Here is a 23,223-nt window from a genome sequence, read left to right on the forward strand (position 1 = left end):
CCTAGAGTTTGGGCAACCTGACCTTTGCCTATCCCCCAGGCGCCTGCATCTGGTTGCCATTTGTTTATTCCGGTGATAAACAGAGTCACACTTGTTGCTGTCCCTTAGAGAAAGAGGGCCCTAAAACAGGAGGTGTCAGAGGAAGCAGACACGTTGTTCATGAGGCAAGTGTAAAATAGGGGACACATGCTTAGAGGTATATGTGGAGGTTTGACTTGTAAGAAAGTTTTACTTTTACGAATGAGTAAAAACTGAATAAACCCAGATAAACAGTCATTGCCTATGTTTGAAATCATTGTCTATGTAATTTTCCCATCACATTCCCCACTTTTGATTACAACCCTAATCATTATACATTTGAAAATTACCAAAAGCATACATGCAATAAAAAGAAAAGGAAAACACTTTTCTGTGAGGGATTTAAGCCTCTGGGCACAAGCTACCACTACATCTAGTCTAAAAGAAAGATGAGGAGTCAAATGGATTCTATGAATCAGGAACTACTCAAAGTCGGAAGCTGAGTCCGAGTTGCAACCGTTCTCATGGTAAGAGGGCTAATGAAACAATTCAGGACCATCATCTTTGAGTTGTAAGGCTTGATACTGAACTTTCTCAAGAGTAAACAAAGAAAATAATTATTCATATTAATGGGATAATACTACAAATACTTCAAAACAGAAACAGATCACAGAGATTACTGGAACCACAATATTCCCCATCCAAGCCTTCCACCCCTCCCCAAATATCCAAGCGCCCCAGTCACCCAGAATCAGCTATTACAGCTGTTTGAATTATTGTATCTGAATGCAAAAAAAAAAATACAACTGCTCCAAGTAAAGAGTGGATGACTTTTACGACATAATTAATTTATGTTAGCCAAACTTGAAGGCCATAAGAAACGTACCACCTACCAATAAGTGTATAAGTAAAAAGTAATAAGTAATTAACATTTTGGGGGGCATTATTATTATAGTTTCAGATCACTCAATATGTAATCAAATTGTTTAAATAACGGTTGAATAATAGCTCTCACAAAATTGTTTTACGTTCCCTTAGTAATCCTCAGGGGCTATTCTAGGATCAGAACTGCTAAATCAATCATTTCATTAGCCAATAATCTCTGAGCTACTTAACAACGTCAGCTAACATTTGTTGACACTATTAACACTGATGGAACTAAAGCTGACACTTTATATGTCACAGTAAATTACCAATTTGACACAACGTTCTAACATTCAGCAATTTCGGTATTTTATGTTTCTATTTGGGTTCTAATCTGCACCATGAAATTACCAACCTTCTTCTCTGGGGATTACAAACGTTAAACTTCACAACCGTCTCCTCCTCTCCCTCTGACAGATTAGAGGCACCATAATCTCCAAATAGCCAAAACTCATTGTTTGTCCTCTGTCACTAATAGACACGTTTGCAATATCTAACTTAAAGCACTACATTTTTTATTTTGTTTTTTAATCATTATTAACATCATTTTTAGGGGGGCTGAGATGAAATTTAGGGGGGCTTGAGCCCCCCTTAAAAGGGTCTAAAATCGCCACTGATGGTCCTTGATGGTCCTATAATGTATTTAAGGATCTCTGCAGTGATTTTAATGAAATGAATTTGGGACATCTGGCTTTGATCTGTAATAAAACAGTATAACGTTAGTGTGTCATCATAGATTTAATTTATCTAAGAATTTAAATACTAGACTTAATGGCCTGGGCAGTACAGCTTTGTGTAGTGCTTTTTGTTGGTGATGTGCAGTGGGAGGAGAGACAGGGAGGGGGAGACAGGGAGGGGGAGACAGCGGCGGCAGCAACCAGGCACGCAGGGAGGAAGGATTGAGCAGTTTGAGGACAGGCGCGTTGTTCCCCTTGTGGTGGTGGTGATTTCATGTGGAGGAGGAAGAAGAAGAAAGCGACTGAGAAAGCAGCGAGCTCGACTTATTCTTAAACGGATTTTATGTATTGGCTCCCCACAAAATGTGTACTCCGTGTTGTATCTCGCAGGTGAGGAACAATAGCCTACTAGGCTACTGCTAATTTTTGTTGTTCAACGGATGTGAACGATACAATGAAGCGTTATGCTAGGTGTAACGTCGACTTTAGTCATGTTTACCGTTTTTGTCAATAAGTGTGCCGTCAGCTAACTAACACGAGACAGCGATTGTTGTATGTCGTGCTGCCAGCCACCTTAATTCATGAACAATATGGAAATATTACAAATTTGTCTCTGAAATTATTTTAATGTAGTAACGTTATCTACAGGAAGACAGAGACGAGCTAAAATATCAGCCACAGCAGTAGCCAATGTACAGTAGGCTAAATCAGCTGTCAGAAGAACGTCTTTCAACGCCTTTTTACAGTTGGGTTTGATGGCTCTCAGACGTGTGTTTTCATTAAAAATAGCTTTTTTTTTTTATTTATTTTTTTTAGTAGAGAGAAATGCATCTTATTGTGGTTTTCTTGTGTAGGCCTACTTTTGCATTTTTTCAACCAGCTGAAAAAACTTCAGTCCAATCTGATTTCTAGCTCGTTACTTCTTCTACCAGTCACAAATACCCTTATGGAAACGTTATGGTTTCATCTTTTGTTTTTCTGAATTGGTTAGACAATAAATAGGCCTATTACTTCTAAATCCCTTTTAGAGCTGAAACAGTTAGTTGATTAATCATGTAATGTGTGGATTGAATATTATAACAATGTTGACAATTGATTTATTATTAAAGTCTAATTGACTGAATCATTTTTTAAGTAATTGTTAAAACAAAATAGTCACTAATTCTAAGTTCTTATTTACAAGTCTCAGGTTTTTGTTGTCCTCCATAATATTAAATTGAATATATTTGGGTTTAGGACTTTTGGATTTTCTGGCTTTTCTTACATTAAAGGATTAATCGAGAAAATAATCTTTAAATTAGTCAGTAATGAAAGTGATTGGTGATTATTATGTTGTTTGTGTACCTGAATTATTTGAGGGCTGTAATTAATATGAACTCTCAGAATTGCTTTGTAAAGACATGCAGCTAGTAGTTTCTCTGTGAAGTTAGAGAGGATTTTATTTAGTGCTGAGCGTCTTTTTTCATCCAACAGATTGTTTTTGACCACAGGGTTACCACTGCTGAGCTGGTCTGGTCAAGAATTTAATTACACAGACACATCCCTCATCCATGAGGAGCTCACTTCTATTTCCTGTTCTTTCAAAGACAGGATGATGGAAACAGGGAAGGATTAAGAGTAAATGAAAGGCAAACAATAAAAACAGTTTAGTGTTGCTGTGCTGGGGTGGTGTGCTAATCCCTATCACAGACACCCCATTTAGTTTTGTCGCCATCTTTATGAATGTGTAAACTTGTAATTAGCTTGTTTTTGAATGGGCATATAATGTGCCCCTCTTGAGGTTTAGAGTAGCCCAAATTGATGTGTGGTCTGTTAATTTCCTCTGGCTAGGAGGTGAAAATCAATGGAGAGTGGGCGTTGTTTGGGTTAAACTTGGAGAGAGGAGAAGGCACGGTGTGGGAGCTGCTCACTCGTAATTTTCTCAGTGGGATCAGGGATGTATGCCATATTGTGATGGAACAGGGGGGTAGGCTTTAGCTCAATGTTGAGTTTTGTCCAAAGTGCTGCAAGCGTTGGATGTGAGTGTGGGACAAGACAGGAACCACATGGGTATGTCAAGCAGCACAGCAATGGCACAGGCCACTTTGGCAGGCTACATGAGTCTAGAAGACCGAGAGGATACTAGAGACTGTGGTCCAGAAAGCAATTTATTCTTTTAGGAAGACATCTAGCTCTGAACCGGCACCCTGGCCTCTGGGAATGTGCAAGCAAAATGAGTGTTTTCACATTGCACAACTCTTTTTTTTTTTCTTTTTTTTTACGGTGCATTAATAACCAAACAGTTTTGGCTTTCTTTTCTATATCAAGGTGATGCAAAATAACAAAAAGCATGAATTGGAAGGCAGTATCGTTAATTATTGGTTGTGTTTTGTAATAATAATTCTATGATTGACACAGGTAAAGTGTAACATTGTATTTCCTGTAAAAACATTTCCCCAATTCTTAAGAATGTTAACTGACTGTATTGTGATTGCCATACCGATAAATATTGGTAAAGCTATCTTTAAATGTTCACCAGCAATACTCCCACAAACACAAATTAGTCACATCAGATGGCGGTTTGACGGCTTGTTGCTGAGGTCACAGCACAGAGGGACAAGGAACCCTGTTGATGAGCTGTAAAATCACTTTACCTGTAAAACTATAGCCTTAGTACGGCCCCAAACATCTGCAGCAGTCCCCACCAACATACATTTCTGGGTCAGTGATAGGATTAGAATTACTGGCCAACTCTGTCCATGTCTGACATGTCTGCTATTTACAGCTTCTCCTCAGGAATTTTACTGTGGTCAGCAGCAGCAGGGGGTTGTTTTCCCACAGGGATACCACCATTGGCAATCTTTCATCTCTTTTGTCTTTCTCTGAACTGTCATACAGCAGTGTTAATGTCTTAAGAAACCTCCTACTTTACAGAGATTCCCATGTCTTGTCTGTGTAATTTAGTATTTTTGTGCAAGGGATGAAGGTGCTGATGTAACCGTATGAAATGCCAGCCAACTCTTTGCATGGTGCCTTTAGTATCAGTTGAGCTATGTTGTGGCTATAAAGCACATCTTTGCTCTGTGCAACTCTGCGTAACAGAAGCATCCCACTAGTAAACAATACACTGGGAAGTGAAACAGGCCTGATGCCTGTGCCTGTTGATCGGATATTGCCTTATATTTCGACTATCTTCTCGTTCCTGTTTCCTTTGGTTATTTTTGTGACTAACTGTTTTGTCTGCACAGGATTGTTTCATTTCTGCCCTGTTTTTCAGCTCTTTACTGTAAATACTTTTAGTTTTTTTTCTGCCTATTGGACTTAAGTTTCACTCTGTTGGTTGTAGCTAGGGACTGTATTTGCCAAGACAGAAACAAAGAAGCCCTCCCTTTGTGTGGGAAACAGAGCAGTGATACATTTTTGCTGTGTGTATACAGCTGCCTAGCTATATGGACAATAGTAGACTTGTCAGTCACAACATGGGGAAATGGAATGAGTCTTGCTCTGGTCTGGAGCTTGGGCCAACCTAACTTGTGTGTGAGAACGCTTCTGCTTGTGTCTTATTGTTTTCAAGGTTTTTTGTTTCACATTTCCCTCTTTTTGCATTCTGCTGGTTTGCTCCTCACTCTATTCAACCCTATACATTGTTGTAAGTTGACATAAAGGGTGTGCCTAGTGTCTAGAGTTTTGTCGTAACCGTTGGTTTGTCATGACTCATTGTGGTCAGCTTTATCCACTGGCCACTATCACTAAGCCATAACTAAAAAGGAGTTCCCTCAGCTTTAAAGCAGCCAGCATACAGCATAGTTGACATATGTAAGGCAGAGTGTACTAAAGTTAAGTAGGACAGGAAATAAAGATGAATGAACCTGAGGTTTATACTTGTTAAGTAATACTTATGCCACATTCTTCCAGTCAGATTGTTTTGACAGTGATTATCTCAGTTTTGAGTCATGTTTCTATTTGTCTGCCATATATTCCTACAGAAAAAGTGCTTATTTGTCATTACTGATAGACATCAAGTCAACATCTCAAATCAGCTGATGAAAGTTTTTCCTTCTCATAAAATCTTGGGAGGGGAAATCTGCGTCACCCACATCAGGAACCAATTGTCTCTGTGGTCTGGTGCCAAAAATTCCAGTCACAAATTCCACGTGTAATACCAATACTTTTTTATGTAAGTATTCCATCCAGATTTTGTCAGATGGCCTCGATTCCCAACCTGTGGATACATTGTTGACACATCTGCTTTGCTGGTTGATTTGTTCAAGAGAAAACTCTTAACTGGCTCTGTGACATAGTGAGTGACCTATTTTTGCGTCTGGTCTGTTTGTATTGCATAAGCAGTTGTGTTTGTGTGATTATGTGCCAAGTACTGTGAGTTTGATTTTAGGCTACCCTTGCCATTTCCTGTTTGTTAAATTCTGCAATGCTTTTCATCACTACTGGGATAAAAGGGTGAAAGATAATGGAGAAGGGAAAAAACATGGTAATTAGCATCAATGTTCAGATAAACAGCTCACAGATGTGGTCTACATGTAGGACTTTATCACATTAGTTGATTTAACATCCAGCTGTAGGTCTACTAGGTCCCATATCTCCTTGAGCAATCCATAGTCATACAGACTGTCTCTGGAAACACTTCATTTTAAATGTCACTTGGTTTCATTTCATGGGGGTTTCCACAGTAGTATGCCCTGTCAATCCTCTTTACGTAAAGCTGATTCCTGTGTGTGGTGTGTGTGTGTGTGTGTGTGGTGTGTGTGTGTGTGTGTGTGTGGTGTGTGTGTGGTGTGTGTGTGTGTGTGGTGTGTGTGTGTGTGTGTGTGTGTGTGTGTGTGTGTGTGTGTTGTGTGTGTGTGTGTGTGTGTGTGTGTGTGTGTGTGTGTGTGTGTGTGTGTGTGTGTGTGTGTGTGTTTTGAGCAATATCGTCTTTCTCCTGACCCTAGAACAGCTGGAGCCGGGGAGAGCAATTTAGGGTAAAGGGCAGTTGTTGAAGATAACAAAGAAAGGGCATAAAGGAGAAAATAAGAGGAAGAAGCACTAGAGAAGACAACAATAAGTCTCAGAGTAACAGGGTGGGGGAGGACGGAGGAAATGAGATGAAGAGTGAAACAGAGTTTCAGTGAGAAAAAGACAAGTCTTTGTCCCTCGAGAGTACCGCAATCACAGTGTAGTGAGGCTTGGTGCCTTCATTGAAGGTTGTGAGAATCTTGGCTCATTTGAAGTCTGAAAAAGCTGTACCAGGGTATACCTAGCAAGTGGTTAAAGTGCCATGTTTGCTGTAGCATGTATTGATGATTTTTAGGCCCCTATGGCTAAAGCAGTATGACGAGCTAGTGGGGGGGTTGATATTGAAGTATGGGTGTACACTCACTGCAGACACGCCAACCACCTGTCGACATGCTGGTGGGTCAGGCGGGCAGTGGAGGAGGGGGTGGACGGCCCATTAAGTGGGTAGGGTCAACGTTGGTTACCATGGATACTCTTTGTACCTGTGTATGGTGGAATCCCTGGCGACATCCCCCTCTCCTGGCTCACCCTCATTCCATCAGTGCTGCTGCATTTTGCTGTGGGCCACCTCACTGTGTGCAGTCCGCTGGTGAAACACCCCCTAACTAATGAAGTCTAAACACCCTCACATCTTAAATCATCCTGTTTTTTCCTTCTTACTTTCAGTCGGTTATGGTTAATTAATTGCCTATTCAGAAACACATGTGGGTGTAGCCGAGACAAAAGAAACGGCTTATCCTGTTAAGCTGTGTGTATAAATGGAGACCAGGGGCCACATACTGTATATAAACTGGGTTTGGATTCAAGGCTAGATGTCTGTGTAGCATAAAAGCAGAAATATGCACATGCAGCGTTGGAGGCAGCATTTTCTTCTTACATTCATCTGTGGTATTTCAGGCATTGGTAAATTGTGTGAATGAGCTAATTGTCCACGCCAAGTGGATACTGACACACCATTCTTGAGTCCTGATTAAGATTAAACAGCATTATTCTTTGTTTGATCTGGCATAAAAGACGTTTTTGCGTTTGTTGCTTACAATCCATATCCAGATAGCATGAGAGCTCACATGTATGATTTGGTTTATTTTTAATTTTTTTTTTTGTATTGGAAAAGAAAAAGCATGTAAACCTTGTATTTGGGTGTTTACCTATTCCTACTCATGCTTGGATAAACTACTGGAGTTGGGAGGGTTTCACTAACACGAACTATCACAAGTCCTTGAACCCAGATCTTCTATTGAAGGATGGATTCCTTGATTACAATTTACCCTGGTGCTCCACACTAGAGCCCGACCGATATATCTGCAGGCCGATATTAGGCATTTCCCGATCTATCTGTATCGGCATTTATAATGGCCGCTTTAAAAATAAAAGAATCCTATCATTTATAATGACAAATAAATAATTCCGATAAATGAATATTTAAAAAATAAAAACAGACTGTCAGCCATGTTATGAGTGTTGGTGTTGCATAGTTTGTCCACCAGAGGGCGTTCTACAACGTCCCTGTTGGCAACACTGATTTTTTCATTAATGGGTTTTTGTTCAAACGACTTTAAGTTTCATATTTTAAGTTTGTAGTTTTATACATTTTATTTATCAGAACTTTAATATAGTTTGATGTTCCTCTGTTCCGTTGTCACAATAAAACAAATTATTTTCATATTATTAAATTGAGAACAACAAATAACTAATGTTAGGGAAGTCTGTTTATGTTTTGTAACGTGTTTCTGTTTTAGTTTTTTTTAAATATATATCGGCATATTGGATTTTTAAATAACCAAATATTTGTATCGGTATCAGCCTTAAAAATCCTTTATCGGTCGGGCCTATGTGTTTTGTTCTTGATTTTATTCATTTCTACCTTCTGTAACAAGAGCAACAGACAGCAAAGATTTTCTCCACTGTTGGAGAGAACTGGGTGGAAACATAAATGAGTTTGGTTTCACATGGGAATCTGTTTAGAGAACTAGCAAACTGACACCACAAAGCTCATATCAAAAAGGCAAGGCTATTGGTAACCATTCTTCAGCTCCAGGCAAAAAACAATTAAGTCTATCTAGAAAAGACTGGCAGGGAAACCTCTGGACAGAGAGTGCAGGGAGGCAGAGCCATGTGGGCAGAGAAGTGGCTTGTTCCTGACCATGTGCCTGTGTGGATCCACGAGTCTGCAGCATACCGCACATTAGTGACATCTGGAGCGGAACGCAACACATCAGACAATGTTGCACACTGGCTTTACTACATCAGCACACCCTGGCCAGATAACAGACTCTGACACACTCACAGACCAGGGTTAAGATTGACGGTATGACTGAAAGGCCAGTTGAATTGATCTTGCTAGGATGCTTTACAGGTCTGGAGAATAATCATTTGAGCTACAAGGTGGGAGGTCCTAGTGGACTTGGCTGTATGACTCTGACAACGGAATTGCAATGTCCCCCTTTAAGTGTGGCCTGGGACCTTTGTTGCTTGTCATTCCCCTTGTGTCTTTACCCTCTGCTCATGTCTGTCCTGACTGTACCCTATAGACAAAAAAGGCAAAGAAATGCCCTCAAATCTGAAAAAACATTAAATAATTTGAGCAGGTGCATACACAATTTGTTTGTGGCATATGGCAATTGGTTCTCCCTTTAATTAAATGATGACAGTTTAAGATGTCGAGTTTTTTATTTGTCACATACTTAGTATATGTCTACATTGTGCAGTGAAATGCTTGTTTGCCCCCTTCAGTACTAGTGATAGACCGATTTTATCGGCCGGCCGATATATCGTGGCCAATATTTGCGTTTTATTGGCTGCTGCGTTCGCCGATACACACGGTGTCCACAGGCAGCTCTGTGTTGCTGGAGATGCTGCAGTTCACGTGGAGATCATGCACTGCCCCTCCACCACTAGCACCATGGCTTGAATTACAAATCAAGCACTTTATTTCAATGGCTACTTTTCAGGTTTATTGTTTTCTTAAATTATTTAAATGTGTTGACAAAGGACATTTTGTGATGACCTTATTATATCTGTCTTATAATGTGTCAACAAGCAATGTATCATCAAGGCTGTGTTGTAGATGTTTATGAAAGCCTTTTACCCTTGCACAGTTAACCATATGCAGTGCACCCATCCTTATGATGCCATTGCACACATAATTTGGGTGATATGAATGTAAGATGACTGCAGAAGTGACACTGATCTTTGTTTTTGTTTATTATTTTTAAAGAAATGGCAGAGAGGATTCGAAAACAAATCCAGTGTGGCAGGGTTTACATTTTTATGATCTAAATTGAAGGAACAAAAGCAGTATCACCTTCAAATATTGGCTCAAGAAAATCGGCAGACCGTATCGGTCAAAAAATCCATATCAGTCGATCCCTATTCAGTACTGTTTTTGAAATATAAATAAAAACATGTACAACCGAAAAATGGATACAACAAAGATAAGATTGCACATGCAAAAATATGTGAGATTTACTGAGATTCCTGTAAGCAAGAAAATTATTATGAGAAAGTGAATGTGTTCGCTCTGAGAAGCCTAGCAACAGATACTTGTAAAAATGCTTTTCATTTTTTGACCTTGAGCTGGATAGATAGCAAAGCCAAGGGAGTTAGAAGCGGTTATTGAGGGTGATATTTGGTCTAAATAATGGGAAGGTCAAGTTGGTGTGTGAGATGGTTTCTTGACGGACAGAACAACTCAGAACCTGCTAGTTTTGCTGTGTCTTTCTCTTGCGTACACAATAAAATAAATTTGTATTCACAGAGATGTTGATCTTTACTTTTATTAATAATCTGTAGTAGACAGAATTCCTCACCTTGTAGAACACCTTATGCCATAATAGCAGTAATACCTAGAAGCAAGTTTCACTGGAGCTCCAAAACATTCAGCCATGTACAGACCAGTCTTGGCATTTAATCCACAGCACCTTTCCTTTATCCTTATCACGACTAGTAAAGTAAGTGTTGCATCCCAAAAGGGGAGAACATTTAAAGGAAAATGGTGTGTGTAAGCCCTCCAGCAGTGCACCACCAATGTAGCCTTGATTATAGACCAGAACAGAACAGAAGTTCACCTCTCACTACAGCAGTGTGTGTTCTGCAGGCTGAGGAATAGGAGACTTACAGTAAAAAGCAGGGTGGGGCAGCTACAGAAAGAAGCTATACTGTATAATTATAGAGCCTCCTCTTTCCTAAATAGAACACAGGGCCTGTCTTTATGAGACTGTCCCCTTGTATGAGGGCCTGTCAGAAGAAACGGAAAAAGCCTCTCTGTATAAGCGAGTGAGTGTGTATTTTCAGACTTCACTGTCTATATCAAGTCAGAGCTGCCTCTGTGGAGGACGAGAGGGTGGGATTTGTTTTCTTTTATGAGTTCCCCCGTGTCCAGTAAATTGCCATAACTGTGTATTCTGGCATTATTGTTACCTGCAGTATTAGCTGTTCCAGGATTCTGAAAATCAAAGCTCTTGAAAGATGACCATGTACCAGAAGGCACTAGATACCAATGCGCATAACATTTTTGTTGCAACCTTTTGAACAATGTTAAAAGAAATATATATATACTGTGTATAAATGTTTTTTTTTTAATTAAATGGTCAAAGCATTATGTGCAACAGTTGCTATGTGTTTAGATACTGTAACATTGATCTGAATGGAAGAGGAGATGGTAGACACAGCCTTAAAGTGCTTGTAGTTTGTTGGTTTGGGCTTCAAAGGTTCAACCAACAGTAATAATGATCTACTGCTATGTCTGTTCATATGTGTGCATTGCATGTCTGTCCATCCTGAAGGAAAAATTCTTCCCCTCTTGCTCCTCTGAGGTTCCCTTCTTCTTCTTCTTCTTCTTCTTCTTCTCCTTCTTCTTCTTCTTCTTCTTCTATTTCTTCTTCTTCTTCTTCTTCTTCTTCTTTGTTTGCCTTAACTGAATTGAGGATAGAAGGGGTATGTTGTTTTGATTTCATACTGGATTCAGATTCTTTTTTCTTTTTCTTTGTGTATTTCTATTTTTATCTTTTGGCCACTGCTCACTGTTCTCTATAGTTTTACTCTTACAAACCTTTTGTTGCCATTTATGTTTGTTTAACTTTTTCAACCAAACATACGTGGTGATCTTGGGGGATTTTCCCCTTCCTGTAGCTGACAGATGTGGCTGCAACATGCACACACTGGTCCTCCCTTATCAGAGTGCCTTGTTAATACCGTATATCTGTATCAGATGGCTTATAACGGTGTAGACAATTCAGAAACTGATATGGTAATGTTTTTCCGACCTCTCTTTTCTTCATTGTTGTCTGTGCAGCTGGCCTGCTGCTGCGGTTCAGCGGCCTGCTCGTGCTGCTGTAACTGCTGCCCCAAGATCAAACAGTCCACAGGGACCCGCTTCATGTACGCCCTCTACTTCCTGCTGGTGACCATCATCTGTGTCATCATGATGTCCCCCACTGTGGAGCAGGAGTTGAGAGACCATGTAAGTACACAAGTACATAAAAAACACACAGCAAAGTATCGCTCTCCCACAGCATTTACACATGTAGAAGAGTTTGAACTGTCTATGATCGGAAATGTTAATTGTAAGAAGGTAGAGAGTAAAAAAACAGCACAGAGAAGAAAAATCAAAGCCCACATCTATGCTCCATAGCGTCCTGTGCAATGGAGAGGGAGTGCAGTGGTTCTGAAACTCTGTCCTAAAAGACTAATAGCCAAGTGCTTCCTAAGTTTAGTGATGTTAAACTGGTATTAAATTATGAGATCTGCTCAGATGATGACGTCATGAGTTCCTATGTGTGCAGTTTTCTAGGTAGCAACATGCCTGCTGACTTCTTGGTTTCTGAAAGGGTGGCGCATTACTGGGACCTTTTTACAGCGTTTGGCCTCCCGCTACGTATATATACTCTCTCCCCAGACTTCACCTCGCTGAAGTTAGGTCTGAGGGTCGTTAGACAGTTGAATGCAATATGCAGAAACACATGCATATACACATGCTGATACGCTGCAGAACTGAAAGAGAACGTATTTGTAGGTTACACACTCTCCACACACACATTTTGTCACATTGTCAGGTAAGCCAGCCTTTATATTTAGCTCTGTGGTGTAAACAGAATAACATTTCAGAGACTGTACCAGTGTTAACTTGTCATTGCTAACAGGCAACATTGAAGATTTATAACACTGCTACAGGCAAAGTAGACATCCCACTATTTCACCTGCAGATCCCATGTGTATTTTTTTTACAGCAGTAAGTAGGCAAGAGATCAGGCTGGTAGCCTTTTGTTTTTAATCACCCACCTAACCTCTGAAGTTGGGAGAAGATGCACAGGAGGCCTTCTGCTCTCTCTTTTGATCTTCACTGCTTTCATGTGTTTTTTTCCTCACGTTACCTTTTTGAATTATCATAATGCTGATTATTACCAGACTGACTCTTTCTGCGGCCACTACTACAATATCCTAAGGGAGTCAGGCTGTAGTGATACTTCTCCTTCTCATCCTGTCAACTGTTTTGTCTAAGTTAATATTGATAGCTGAATATAAGATAAGATAAGACAACCTTTTATTCTGAAGGAAATTTGGACGTAGACACGTACAGCATCTTATCAGATCTGAGCTTGAGAAATGATGTCCCTGTTTGAAAGGTACCATACAGTCGGTACAACCCAGTTCAGCATTCACTGGACTAGGAAGAATAACGCCAGCTGACTCTGTAACTATGGCAATGACTGCAAGCTTACTCTAGAGAGAGACAGAGATATTTTTCCACCAATCATCTGCTGTTATTTCTTTTCTCTTTCAAGCCATGTCTACTGTACGGTATTAAAACGACTCCCAACTGTCCGCCTCCTTGTGACAGGACAACCCTGTAAAAGACCCATCCAGACACATAATTGGCTCTGATAGCCCCACGCAAAGCCTGCTGAGTTACACGCACACATATATACACGTTTACATGCACACTGCCAGTCACACACTGAGCCCAGTGGGAAGTCCCGGCTAAGAGAGCAGCCATTGTGCGTATGAGAGTGCTGGTCTTTTCTCAAGAGATTTACAGCTGTCTGAAACAGCCGGCCCCCTTCTTTCTTAATCACGACACCATGGACATGCTAAAAAGGTCCTCAACATGAGACAAAAGCTCCAAAAATGGGCTTTTACTCTATGTTGTGATCTGTCTCTGGACTGTGCTACACACTGAGGTGATGACAACTCAATCCACTGGCATCTCACCCATGTGTACAACCTCCAGAACCAAGTTACTCTGCCAATAACTAGTAAAGCCAAGTCAAAGCATTTATTATTATTAAAAGTAAATATCTGTAGTTCTCTCAAAAGATGACTGCTTTTTGAAAAGCAGCTCATGTATTTGACTTGATTCACACAGCCAAGGGGGCATCAGAGAAGGGAACAGATATTTGAGCCTCCAATTTGTGGTGATTATTTCAAAGGCCATCTCTTCTGTTGGCACTGAGCCACCGAAGCACTTCCAATTTCCTGTTGAAGGCCACAGCAAAGTCCTTTGGGTAAATTTGGGTAAAATTATTTTAAGACAGATCTCCCAATCTTTCTCTCTTGCTCATGCTCTCTCTGCTCTTTCCCTCTGACTTGCTGACAAAAGGCGGTTAATTTATTCATCTGCGTCTTTTGTCTGTGTACACTGACAGTTAGTTGTAAGGCCCCTCTAACAGCCTGTAGAGAACGAGGGATGAAAGAGGGCTTCATGGAGAGAAAGAGGAGTTGTTGTTGCTGCCTGTTCTCTCTTTTTGTGCCTTTAGAAGTGTGACATTCAGAATAGATGCCATACAGCCTTTTCTCTGAGGCCGCGTACTAGACAAACATGAGCAGAGGTGGTGGTGGTCAACACCATAATGATCTCATCTGTGTTTTGGGTTTGTGATTTTGTCAATCAGATCCCCTTCTACACTGAGTTATGTGAGAAGATGAATGCAGGGGAGAACTGCAAAACTCTGGTTGGCTACTCTGCCGTCTACAAGGTGTGCTTCGGCATGTCCTGCTTCTTCTTATTTTTGGCTTTCTTCACCATACGAGTCAACAACAGCAAAGGCTGCAGGGCGGCGGTGCATAACGGGTAAGAAGGCCTTGTTCCTCTTTCTGTCCTACTGGCAATAGTTAGGACCGTTAAGTATCTCAGAGTGTATACGGTAAAAAGAACATTATCCTGTAACACAGCAAGTGCTCTCTGAATAGTTTCCTGAATATAAACACAAGCACCTGTTCTCTTGAACACCAGATCTTATCCTGCAGAGTATTTTTGGATTCCTGATACTATATGTTTTGAACTGACAAATGTATTTCTTGCATTTCTCTTTCACACTTTCCATCAAAATTTCCACACTGAGGCTGTTCTGTCAGGAGTCATTGTTTTGTATTTAATTTCCATTTTGTGTATTGATTTTTCAATGTGCAACCCTCAATGTTGTGGTTTAAACATCAGGTTCTGGTTGCTGAAGTTTATTGTGCTGGTGGCCTGCTGTGCTGGTGGCTTCTTCATCCCGGGTCAGGAAACCTTTCTGGAAGGTAAAGAGAGGACACTCAATATTAGCTAATTATTTTTTAAAGATGATATTTATAAAATATAGTCATATATTCACATCATTAGTATATCTACCTCAATGGTGGCAAAATGTTGGAATTATTACCAAAATTATTACCAAATATTGCAATTTTCTTTTAGTCTTTCATCATTTTCCAAACTCACTTAAATACACTACCTTCCACATAATCTTTTAAAATGACCCGGCCATCTTTTCTGTAGTTTGAGTATCATCTGTGTGCAGCAGGTACAGGTCCAGATATCCGCTGTTAGATCTTCTCATCTCTTAAACAATTTCCCTGTCTCTTCTTCTGTTTCATGCCAGTGTGGCGCTACATAGGAGCATTTGGCGGGTCCATTTTCCTGCTGATCCAGCTCTTGATGTTGGTGGAGTTTGCACATAGATGGAACACAAACTGGTGAGAGCGACCTGTCTTCTCTGTGCTCCTTTCTCTTGTCCCAGCTTGCTTACGCAAGCATGACGACTCTGTGAATAGAAGCAGTTCAATGCTTTTTATTTGATCTTGAGAAACTCAGAGGGTGGGGCATGGTGCATGTGGCTTTGTGTTTTTGTGGAAAGATTTGGCAGCAGGCCGGCCGACACTGCAGATTCACAGGATGCATATGGTGTAGGAGTGTGTGTGTTTCCACTTCCCTTCCCACTCAGACTCAAAAATACCACAGCATATTGTTTCAAAAACGTTTAATGGTTTGGCAACCAATGAATGCAGTAAACCTAAACCTTTCACTCCAGATAAAGTGAATGTAAAAACCCTAAACCAACCATAAACTTGTCTTATTATCTCCTCAGGGTGCAGAATATACAGTAACCCACCACCAAACATAACTTTCTCTTTCTTTGACTTTTTAGGCCAATCGCTCTTGTGTCCACTTTATTTGCTTGTTTTCCCCTGTTCACTCAATCTCTTGTTCATGATGTGTTTTTTCCTGTCTGCTGTCTGATTTTTTGTCTCTCATTCCCTGTCTCTTTCTGTCTGCAGGTATTCAGGAGCGAAGTATAATCGCCTGTGGTACGCAGCTTTGGCCTTAGTAACTCTGATGCTGTTCAGTGGTGCGGTTGCAGCCTTGGTGTTCATGGGTGTTTCTACACCGACCCCGAGGCCTGTTTACTTAACAAGATCTTTCTGGGAATCAACGGCAGCCTGTGCTTCATTGTCTCCCTGTTGGCCATCTCCCCATGCATACAGAAATGTAAGGACCTGTACTCACAAGCTCATTTGGCTGTGGAATACAAATGAAAATACAAGCATCTGCATTTAGATGCTTTTTGTAGAAAGCTGCCTGGCTTACCACAAAGAGTAATTCACAAATAGCAACACATTCTTAACTCATACAAAGTAGCGATAAGTAAGTCTTGTTTTGTAAAATACATTTGCGCCAACTCAGGAATCTCAGATTAGCCAGTGATAATTACATCCTTTATTCATGTTAGAAAAATTATGATACATATTTTTCTCTAATTATTATTAAAACTATTTGAATAATAATAACATATTATACTGATCACTCTAAACAAGATAACCATGGCGCCATCGTCTGTCCTTGTGAAAGGCACAGGATGTTTCTGGGGCAGAGCAGGCGGAGGAGATTCCCAGACTGAATGAGATAAACTGACAACATCAACGTTGTTACTTTGAATTAGCATCCACTTTGTATAAATAAGCAGATGTAGAGAGGTTCCAGTTAGGCAGTTTGTGTATGATTCTGTAGTGTGGAAACTCTCCTTTTTTAAAGTAAAAGTGTCTATTCTTGATAATGAAATTATTCTAACAATTCACCTTTGTGTCCCTGCAGTGCAGCCCACATCAGGTCTGCTGCAGCCTGGAGTCATCAGTGTGTACGTCATGTACCTCACCTTCTCAGCCTTCTCTAGCAAACCAAAAGAGAGTAAGTATGAACAGACACCCATCTTCACAAAGTAGTTACAGACATAGTTGGGTATCAGCTTAGCTCAACAGGTATTATTCATATCGAGTCATGGGTTTAAGGCTAATTAATGTTTAATTCTGCAGCAAACACCATGCAAAACATGACGCCCTGGATGGAACATTAATAAAGTCAGTGTACCAAGCTGGCATTCACACAGCTGCACACTGTCACACTAAGAAATGGAAACATAATCAATATAAATATATGTTAATAATAAATATTGGTAAGTCATCTCTTTTAAGCAAACCAATAATAATTGAGACAATAAAACAGACACTTTAAGTAAAGGGGGATACTTCTGGCTCAGAAGCCAAAACAAAAATGTAGTAGTATTATTATTATTTTTATTATTATTATTAGTGTTGTTTCTGTTCCAGTGGAGGACAAAGATTTTAACAATCTTCAATGTTGTTATAACGGATGAGGAATCCTGCACATCTCTTCTGTGAAATGTTGTTACACTCAAGAGTAAGAAACATAAACCAAGCGCAATACATACGAGGCCTGTCTCAGAAGAGGCATCAACATCTCTCTGATAAAGATAAAATGTTTAATTTTAAGCTATAGAGAAAGTTGTAATTCTTAAAACAAATTACTCTGTAGATTCTGAGGTACTTTTTCCAACCCTACAGCACTCATATTTTCACAGTAGCTGTCAAGATAATAGTCTATGCTGAGATACTATTGTGAAGATAATCTCACCATAAATATTTAACATCAGCACGTGCCTCCTAAGTAACACTCAAGTACCAGCTGTACTGTTAGTGAGACTATTGTTGTTTTCTTCTTTTGCATCCTCCCTACTCCCTATAAAACTCCCTCTACTCCTTCTTTTGTCTCATCCATCTCTGTCTGCACATTCTTTCTGACTAGTGGTGGAAAGAAATGGTGTGAACACAACCGTGTGTGTGTTTCCCTTAAACGCTGGAACGGAGAGCGACAAGAATATTGTCACCGCTTTTGGAACAGTTCTCCTGTTTGGCTGCATTGTTTACTCTTGGTAAGACACACACACTCTTACTTCTCCCTTTTCCTGATCTCAATTTCTCCACAAATACAAGCCAAGTTTTCCAATAATATACCTATTTTTAGCGATTTATCATTCAATTCAAACAGCTCAGAGAATATGTAAAGGCTACAGTCCTACAAGCCCATTAACAGCAGAGCTATATATATATCTCTGCTGTTAATGGGAGGGGGAGGACCTGGTGCACAGTCCTGAGAGCAACTATATACATATATAAAATAGCTCTGAATACACATTGTGTGTTAACAAATATTGTGTATTAACAAATAAATAAATATTGCACTGTAATAAAATGAAATGGTTAAATATTGCACTGTATGAAATTGCACAGATTCCAGTTTCCTTTAAGGTATTATATAACAGTATTGCACAGCAGGAGGGCAGAAGAAAGTCCGAGGGCCGGGGGTTGGCTGTGGAGTGGAGTCAGAGCATGTGTGAGTTCATGGTGGTTATGGCCTTTGGGAAGAAACTGTTCTTGAGTCTGTTAGTCCATGCTCTGATGCACCTGTAGCGCCTTCCTGAGGGCAACGGATCAAACAGATCAGAGTTGGGGGGGGAGCTGTCTTTGATGATGTTCTCTGCTCTGCTGAGGCGGCGGGATATGTAGGTGTCCATCAGAGAGGGGAGAGGGCAGACAATGATCTTTTGTGCTGACCTTACAACCCTCTGCAGCCTCTCCCTGTCTGCCGTGGTGCAGCTGCCGTACCAGACTGTGATGCAGTAGGTCAGCAGGGTCTCGATGAACGAGCGGTAGAAGGTCAGCAGCAGGTTGGAGTCCGGGTCGTACTTCCTGAGGACCCTCAGGAAGTGTAGTCGCTGCTGGGCCTTCTTGATGACCACTGTGATGTTGGCTGTCCAGGAGATGGGCACAGAGTACAGGGGGGCTAGGTCGGTGCTGTTCCTCCTGAAGTCGACGATGATCTCCTTGGTTTTCTTGGTGTTCAGAGCCAGGTTGTTCTCCGAACACCAAGCTGCCAAGTTCAGGACCTCCTCTCTGTAGGCTGCCTTGTCTCCCTTTTGAGACGAGTCCGACCACTGTTGTGTCATCAGCAAACTTGACGATGTGGTTGTTGATGTGGGCCGGGCTGCAGTCGTGGGTGTAGAGGAGGGTACAGGAGGGGGCTCAGCACACAGCCCTGTGGGGAGCCGGTACTCAACGTGCGAGTGGAGGAGAGGTGGGGGCCCAGTCTCACCGCCTAGGGCTAATTGGTGAGAAAGTCCTTTATCCAGGCACAAGTGAGAGGGGGGAGGCAGAGAGTGACCAGTTTGGAGATGAGAATGTCCGGGATGATTGTGTTAAAAGCGGAGCTGTAATCTACAAAGAGCATCCAGACGTAGCTCTGCTGCTGCTCCAGGTGGCTCAGCGCAGAGTGGAGAGCTATGGCATCCTCTGCAGATCTGTTGGATCTATACATATGGATTATTTATTTGGGATATTTTAGGCCTTTAGTTGACAGGACAGCTAAAGACATGAAAGGGGAGAAAGAGAGGAGAATGATATGCAGCAAAGGGCCGCAGGTCGGAGTTGAATCCTGGCTCTCCTGGTCAAGGAGTAAACCCCTATATATGCGTGCCCGCTCCCCAGCTGAGCTATGTGGGTGCCAAAAAGCAGCTCTGTTTTAAGCAATGTGGAATAAAAGAACTGTACTGTGTATTTTATGGCAGACTGTAGCGACAGAGACAGGGCAGTTTGGATTGGCCGTTACTCTGGAGAGGCAGTGCATGGATTGGCTGTGGCTCAGCTAAGGATGTGAGAGATGAGAACTATGGCTTTTTGTGTTGATTCACATGTGTTTCCCATCAAGTGGAGGCATCATGTCTCTTGTGGTCGGGAATTAGACTGCAGCAATGTCAAACTGTCTGCAAGTTAATGGAAAAATACAGTGTCGGAATTACAACCTTTTTCTTTTTTTCCATCTGTATTTCTATCTCTTCATCCACTCTCTTTCTCTAGCTTGACATCCACCACCAGGCGAAGCTCTGCAGCGCTCAGAGTGTATAGGAACAGTGAGCCAGAGGCTGAGGTAAACACACAAATATTCAGACGTCACTAGGTGTGTGGGTTAATGAAATATACAGACTGATTAAACAGATTAACAGGACTCAAAAACCCCACTGACCAGACAGTTCCAATAACGCATCCTTATCAAATTAAACAAATTAGGCTCAAGAGACATAATGTTTGTGTCTATTCCAGTTTGTTTGTAATATGTATGTTTTTCTTTATACTGCAGAGAGCTCGCTGCTGTTTCTGTTGCGGAGATGACACAGGTGAGGGAAGTTAAATAATATCTATCACGTCTTGTTTTTTTCCCTCCCCCTCTTTCCAGCCTGTTCAGAGTGTATGCGTATGTCCCCAGCCGGCGTGTTTGCACACAGAGGGGCTTTGCTCATTGCTATTCCTCAGCCAGATTGAGATGGTGAGAAAGTATTGGTCAGTAAACAAAGATGATGTCACTGTTACTAGGAGGGTAGTATGACACAGTGAAGCAGGACCAGCATGCAGGTGGAGTTGTGGATAGGCTAACATTGCCCCCTGCTGGAAATAAAAGAGTTAATTATCCACTAGAAATATATCACCACGCGTACGCATATTCTATTTGGGAGTTGCATATAATGCAACATTGCAGCAATAATAAGCAATAATTACATGTACTTTCACAATAAGTGACCCTCACCCGCATGCTCTTTGCATCATTTAATGTGCACTTTTTAGATGATTGTGATGAGGAGAAAACTGGTGGAGGCCAGGACGTGATGTATGATGAGAGAGAGAAAACCATCTACAGCTACGCCTACTTCCATTCTGTCTTCTTCCTGGGATCACTCTATGTCATGATGACCATCACCAACTGGTTCCAGTAAGTGATGCTCTGAAATGATACAATGCTTAGTTATGGTTATGGACATCAGTTACTTTGGAGGATAAGACTGAACTAAGCAGACCTAAGTGCAGATTAAATAATTACCAACTTGAAAACTGATTTTGTAACCAATGGTGGTGCGTAATTTGCAATGAGTATAGAATTATCCCATCAAAGGATAAAGATTTTTTTTAGTCAACTGAGAAAGATAATCAGTACGTGCAGGAGGTGTTTTTGATGCCAGATACAAAGTATTTTTTATTTTACTTTGTTATAGGTATGAAATAGTTAAAAATAATGGTGAAAGAAATCTATCTATCCTTTTGCTAAAAGCAGACGTTTTGACATGTACTTGCATGATTTATTGTTTTGGTTCACTCTCCTCGCTCTTCTGGCCTTTATTTGGGCTGCAGCAGGCATTTGTTTTGAGAGGAAAAAAGAACCCACTGCTACCTGCCATGCATCAAAACGTTAGCATCCAGCTGACTTACATAATAGAGCAATTTAAATGCTGGTGAGTCTTGGTGTATTTGCTCAGTTCTCTCACTGTGTGCTTACTTCTGCAGTTATGATGACCATAAGATTGAGAAGCTGTTGGACGGGAGCTGGTCAGTGTTCTGGATCAAGATGGTTTCCTGCTGGGTCTGCCTGCTCTTCTACATGTTGACCCTTGTCGCTCCTATGGTGTGCCCGAAGCGCTTTGAGGCCTAGGACACCCGTCACAACGCTAGGGTCAGGCTACTTTGATTCATGGGATGTGGCCTGGCAGAAGCTTGCACGCTGAGCCAAGGGACCAGCGTCTTCACCCCCCAAACCTCCCCACTTTACCTTGAAACACAACCCTACACTGCCCTCAGCGTTTAGAACGAAGGTATATCTGTTGCCTTTTGTTTTGTATATGCTAGCATTTATTTTGCTTTGTTTTACAATGTTAAGCTGTTAATACCTTGATGGTAATTTTTTTTATCTTTTACTACCACTTTCTCATGGAGTTTTGTATTACTTACAGATTTGAGATTACATAAAGAATCATGGGAGTTGAGTTACATTGTGAAACAGTTTCAGTTTTTTGGGATTCTCGCTTTTAATCTCAGCCAGTCAGTTCTGCACAGTTGGACCATAAAGTTATAGCAAAGTTTTGGGACAAATGTATTTCAGGTTAGAGATATTACAAGAGAAATTGTATTTATTTAAGTGAGTCTTAAGTGATCAGAAATCATTTATGAAGAACTGTGGTGTAAAGTGAAGTAGATTTGTCCACAACTCTGTTTAAAAACTCATCTCTCAGGCTCACATGTAAGCTGTATATGTTTCTGCTTTGTTATATCGCACCCTTTTTGTAGAAGTTTTCTATGCAAAGATGCAAGTCTTTTCAATATTATAGCCAGTGTTGTGAAGTTCCCACCTTGATTTCAAGGATGTTTCAAGTTTTATTATTGTCAGTGCTCCATTTGAGCCAGATTTTTTCTTAGGAAAATCCCTGTCATCTGTACAACATTTCCAGTCATTGTTGTTGTACAGGGCTGTGCTCCTCAAAACAACCTGCCTTATGTAAGAGTGACGTTAGTGTAGTGCCGCCTCTCTGGAAGAGCTGCAATGACACAGATGAGGAACGTTTGCCAAAGGTAGATGTCAGAAAACAACAAACTACATTATCAAAAGTATTTGGTCAGTTACAGAAAATAATATAACTGAGAACGTTATGTATTTGCATGCACACACAGACACTTGAATCAGCCATTTTGTGTACAGTAATAAAGGCTTTTGTTACGTGTGTCAGCTCATAATGGTGGTCAGAAAGGGGTAGCATAAGTGCTTTTATTAGTGAGTTATTCAACACTGGATGTTGGGTTTACTGCCAAAAGAAAATTCACACAAATACCTTCACTTGTTTGTTACCTGTGTAACAGATTTCTGTTGTATTTTACATTACAATTTAATACATTGTATTAAAATACAATTTATTGTGCATTGTTAACTGCAATTTTTTTTCTCATTCATCATTAAATCATTATGTCCTTTTTTGTTTTATAATAACTTTAAATGTACGTACATTTTGGCTTAAATCCTAAAAAAAAACAGATAGCAGGACCCACTGTGAAGGCTGTGTACTACCATAACGTACAGGGACACTTATTTGGACCAAGTAGTGTGTTTGAAAAACAAAGATGTGGGTGCCATGCAGTTCATTGTTCACAATCTTTTAATAAAACTCCATTGAATGCCATTTGGTGTCTG

General features: G+C 40.7%; 1 protein-coding gene across 1 annotated transcript; it reads left to right on the plus strand.

Moving 5' to 3' along the window:
* The first annotated feature begins 1,758 nt into the window (after positions 1–1,758).
* serinc5 (serine incorporator 5) lies at positions 1,759–23,212 on the plus strand. The gene is given in 13 exon segments (XM_032515720.1): positions 1,759–2,009; positions 11,905–12,072; positions 14,501–14,679; positions 15,046–15,128; positions 15,470–15,563; positions 16,146–16,243; positions 16,246–16,356; positions 16,960–17,052; positions 17,968–18,094; positions 20,076–20,145; positions 20,356–20,392; positions 20,838–20,982; positions 21,552–23,212. Coding segments are annotated over 13 exon segments (1,377 nt in total). The 5' UTR covers positions 1,759–1,982; the 3' UTR covers positions 21,697–23,212.
* Positions 23,213–23,223: the final 11 nt, after the last annotated feature.

The sequence above is a fragment of the Etheostoma spectabile genome, chromosome 5, assembly GCF_008692095.1.
Source record: "Etheostoma spectabile isolate EspeVRDwgs_2016 chromosome 5, UIUC_Espe_1.0, whole genome shotgun sequence".
NCBI classification, from domain to species: domain Eukaryota; kingdom Metazoa; phylum Chordata; class Actinopteri; order Perciformes; family Percidae; genus Etheostoma; species Etheostoma spectabile.